Source organism: Macrosteles quadrilineatus, unplaced genomic scaffold (assembly GCF_028750875.1).
Source record: "Macrosteles quadrilineatus isolate MER2022 unplaced genomic scaffold, UCM_ALF_1.0 Scaffold_2__2_contigs__length_208266976, whole genome shotgun sequence".
NCBI classification, from domain to species: domain Eukaryota; kingdom Metazoa; phylum Arthropoda; class Insecta; order Hemiptera; family Cicadellidae; genus Macrosteles; species Macrosteles quadrilineatus.
In genome coordinates, this window is record NW_026542595.1 from 29,345,833 (window position 1) to 29,350,322 (window position 4,490).

Sequence of the window (4,490 nt, forward strand, 5' to 3'; positions counted from 1 at the left end):
TTATAATTCACTTTATTAATTTACTTTACGCGTTTACTTTAACATTCGAATTTTGTTATTGTCTGAGGACTTTTTTTTGTCCTAACAACTATTTATGTTTTACATATGTTAAGGGAGTTGAATTTTGATTGAATAGGCCTACCTACATGTTAAAATGTATTTAGATGTGTTTACTTCATTTTCTTGTAGCAGTAGCAATCGCTTTACTCATTGAAACTAGCATCCAATTAAGTTTCATTTGAGGATTCAAAGTAGCCTATAATGAATTAAACTTAATTAACTTAAATATTTATTTTGGCATTTGGTTAGGTATTATGCTATAGTGTCTCTCATTTGCTATCTTATGTTTCCAGTTATTACTTATTAGTCTTTAAAGGAATTAAACGTAGGCGACCAACCGAAATAAAAAGACTTATTCATCATCAATATTATTCATACTGTGTTGTATAATCTAATTCCTACGGGAATAAATGAAATGCTAAGTTCCTTCCTATAGGTAACGTAACTGTAAGTTTTCTTTTCAAGCAGGAGCATTAAACTATAATGTATTGTTATCTTAAAAAACAAACGAACGAGATCTAATAAATAGTAATCAATACCAACACTTGGATATAATTTTAGCAAGTTTCCCAAAAGAGAATAAGTTATTACCGTAGCATTCTAATAATAGGATATTGCTAATCTTAGGTAAGTTGGTGTTTTTGGATAGGCCACATTGATTTCAATTAAGAAGATGCTAAAAAAAATAATAGCAATGTTAACATCAGACGGAATGAGCTATACAACTGGCATAATTAAATTTAGATAATACTATATGGATAGGAAAACTAACAGTACCTAATTAAAATAAGGGGTATGTTTACGAAAAATCGACTTACTTGTTATTATTGTGTCTGAACATGTAAAATATCATTTATTTCCACATAGCTTTCTGCATTTAACTATAACGTTTTTTTTTCAAAATTACTGTAAAACTGTTGCCTAAATATAGGTAGATTGAAATTCACTATTTATTTTTCCAGAAAACACTAGGCCTACCAGGAGATTTTTTAAAAGGATAAATATATACTGAAGAAGATTAAAGGATTAGTTTGGCTTACATAGGATTCTTTAACTTTTAATAATTGGTCTGCAAATAGTTTATAATTAATTACATAACATCATTAAACGACTAATCTAGTTCTATCAGTGTTCAAAGGAGGCTCTGGATTGGAAGAAATCGCTCCGATGTTTCGTTCCGATTTCAATTCCGCTGTCCCGATTCCAGATTCTTTGCTCTGTGTTCCAGGCAGACGACACAAGGCGTTATATTCGGACCTCGGCTATATTCGTTATGGTTCGGAAGCGCTCGGGATGGCGTGGTGGTGCTGGGTTATTCCTCCAGAGAAGGTCTCGTCAATGACCGTGGCATTCTGACTCCGCCCACCACTGACACACCCCTCCTTCCCCTACAACGGGTCTCCGCCTTCGGTTCTTGCTCCTCCCTCAACCAATGTTGGAGCCCAGGCGTTACTCCGAAAGGCAGTGGTCAGAAAAGAATGCATTGCTAAGGCACTGGTTCGAAACAATCTGCACGCTCAGGCACTGCTCCGAAAGACAGTGGTCCGAGAGGCAGTGGTTCGAAAATAATACAAAGATGAGGCACTGGTCCGACAGATTTAGCATGGTCAGGCACTGCTCCGAAAGGCAGTACTCAGAAAGGCAGTAGTCCGAAAATGATTTTCGAACCAGTGCCTTTCGGAGCACTGCCTTTCGGACCACTGCATGGATCTCCCGGTGTCGGGCAAATGAGCCGGCTGGAGCAGTGAGTGTAGCGACCCAATGTGACTGTTCACATACAACCGGCACCTGTCGTCTGTCGTCTGCACCAGCACCACGTTTACTTTTTATTTCAGTTGTTTGTAGTTTTGTGTATTACTTTTAGTTATTTGTTTGCAAAAATTTGTTTATGTTGGAAAACCCACTTAAAGCCAACTAGGCCTACGCTACTGACAAGTATTTACTGAGTATGCCTAGTAGGTATTTAATGAGTTATTATTAGGTTATCCTATTTTTAATGTAGCCTTAACTTGATAATGCTAACTGTGTAGGTTTATGTTTATCTATAAACACTTGGTCAATTGAATATATTATTCTTATTCTTTAGGTTTGCTGCTACAAGGAAGGTAATTTTGTGTTTTCGTAAAATTTAAAAAAAAACTTAGTGTGAGATAAGTGAATTACCGAAATTTGATAAAATATATCCATAAAGAGGCAATAGTACAACTCAATTTACCTATTCTCCTAAGAACAAAATGGGAATTTGTAAAAGTTTTTTGGAAGTATACAACGACGCTTCAATTTACTTAATTCCAAGTTTTTAAGCTCTAATAAATAGTTTAGAAAGAAATTGCAACATTTTATGTTTTTATGATAAAATTGGTAACCCGTCATTACAAATCCTGTTCCCATCGGCCGATCATGCTGGTTCGCGAACTCGTTCGTGGGACTCCCTTTTTTGTTAGCATTTTTCAAGGATGGTTTGTGTGAAGTTTGGTGCAGATCCGTCAAAAGGGCTCCACCCCAGTGGATCTGGAGTTTCCCCTGTTAATCTAATGAGTAGGCCTACTCATATTTAAATGGAAATTAAAGAATCTTATCAGCTGTTTCAACTAAACAATTTGATTCTGTGAATAGCATTAAAAGGTTACAAAATGTGCCAGCACTAGCAGCACTATTAATTATGTTGCTAGCTTACCAGATCAAAAAGTCTTAAATTTCCTATAAAGGCCATAAAGGTTAAATTTTGTTTCTAAAAGGCGTATGTGTAACTATTTTATCAACAGATGTAAAGATCAAAATGTTTCTATTTCGTGTTATCTTCCCGTTGCAAAGCACGGGTACAACAGCTAGTCTAGATATAAACTTGGAACGAAGGTCTATCAACATGTATTCTACATGTATGTACAATTTGGTAACGGTTAAAAATATTTATCTATTTTATTAACAAAGAACGCCGTAAATAGCTAATTTCATTTTGTTGACCCGGGTCGATCGCAAAAAAAATTACTTAGAATTAAGTTATATAGGTCTACATGTAACTTGGAACGAAGGTTCATCAACATGTATTCTACTAAAATTTGATAACAATAAAAATATATTTACGTATTTTATCATCAAAAATCGCCGTAAATAGCCTAGCTTATTTTATCTTGTTGACTTGGCCCATTATATACTATAATGGGAGTATGGGGAAATTAATGATCTCGTGAGTACCAATACTGTACCAATAAATTACACTATGAAATTAATATAAAATAGTAAGAATAAGTATTTTTACCTATCGATGTTCCATGACAGATGATCGTACACAAACACCATACATAAATAATGCACCTCATCTTAGTCACACAGTCAATGTTTACTATGCTTTGTTTGCTAGGAAATGTTTATTGACTTTGAGAAGTCTTGTCTTACACTATAAGACAAGAAAGTGAGGGAGAACCAAACAATTAAATAAACGTAAATAAAAAAACATGAGATTGCACTGCACAGAACCATACAGAATTAAAAGTTTGAGGAGTCCGCGGGTAGTAATAGAGATCAATGGTCCGCGACCGCTTCAACCGTCTGTCAACCGAGATATACACACACTGACTGAAAGAGAAAGACTAGGGATGTTCGATATTTTGATATCGGTGACAGAGTCACCGATACCTGCTTGTCATTGAAATATCGGTGACAAGAGGCTCGAAAATACAGTGACTGGAATATCGGTGACAGCGGCAAGTCGCTCCTCGACGATGGCGCGGCGGCTTGGAGGGAGGGGCGAGTCAGCAGACTGTTCTCTCTGACGATATCAGAATCTGTTACAAAATCACCTGTGACGAGGTGCCCGCGTATTCACGTATCAACCAATCCCTGCATAACCAACCACCTCACATGAGTCACATCCGACACTAGACAATACACAATATTTTCGGACAACAACGCCAACCAACATTATTCAAACTCAACGTATTCTAAATGCTTTCATATGCCAATATTAACCTCAACTAGGCCTATTATGTCTATTAGTATCTATGGACCGCCTATATATATTTTTAATTTTAATTATTATCAAACCAAAGTTTATTAGATTTCAATACTACGATATATTTTATTTCACAAAGTGTAGGCAAACAAGTAGATGTTCCTTTAAACCCCCAAAGCAAAGGTACTGGTACCTAATTGACCAAAATATTTAAAATTCAGTGACAAACAGCTGATTCTAAATCGTCAAGGGACGTATCGCCACAACATCGATAGTAAATGCCCCAGTGACAAACCAGTGCGGTCTTAAAAGCTGTCACCGATATTTCAGTCACCGATATTTTCCCCCGATATTTCTTTGTCACTGGAACGAAGTCACCGATATTTTTAAATCACGGTATCTAACATCACTAAGAAAGACTGAAGACTGAATGGCAGAACAGAACACAGAACGAAACCTTTTCTGCTATGCTGCCGCT

General features: G+C 36.2%; 1 protein-coding gene across 1 annotated transcript in view; it reads right to left on the bottom strand.

Annotated features, from left to right (window-relative positions):
• The window catches only part of LOC128987294 (uncharacterized), a 31,468-nt gene extending 27,822 nt beyond the window's left edge, over nucleotides 1-3,646 (bottom strand). The window contains exon 1 of the mRNA XM_054408064.1: nucleotides 3,320-3,646. Within this exon, the coding sequence (XP_054264039.1) occupies nucleotides 3,320-3,380 (61 nt within the window). The 5' untranslated portion in view covers nucleotides 3,381-3,646. The remainder of the gene's footprint in view (nucleotides 1-3,319) is intronic.
• Nucleotides 3,647-4,490: the final 844 nt, after the last annotated feature.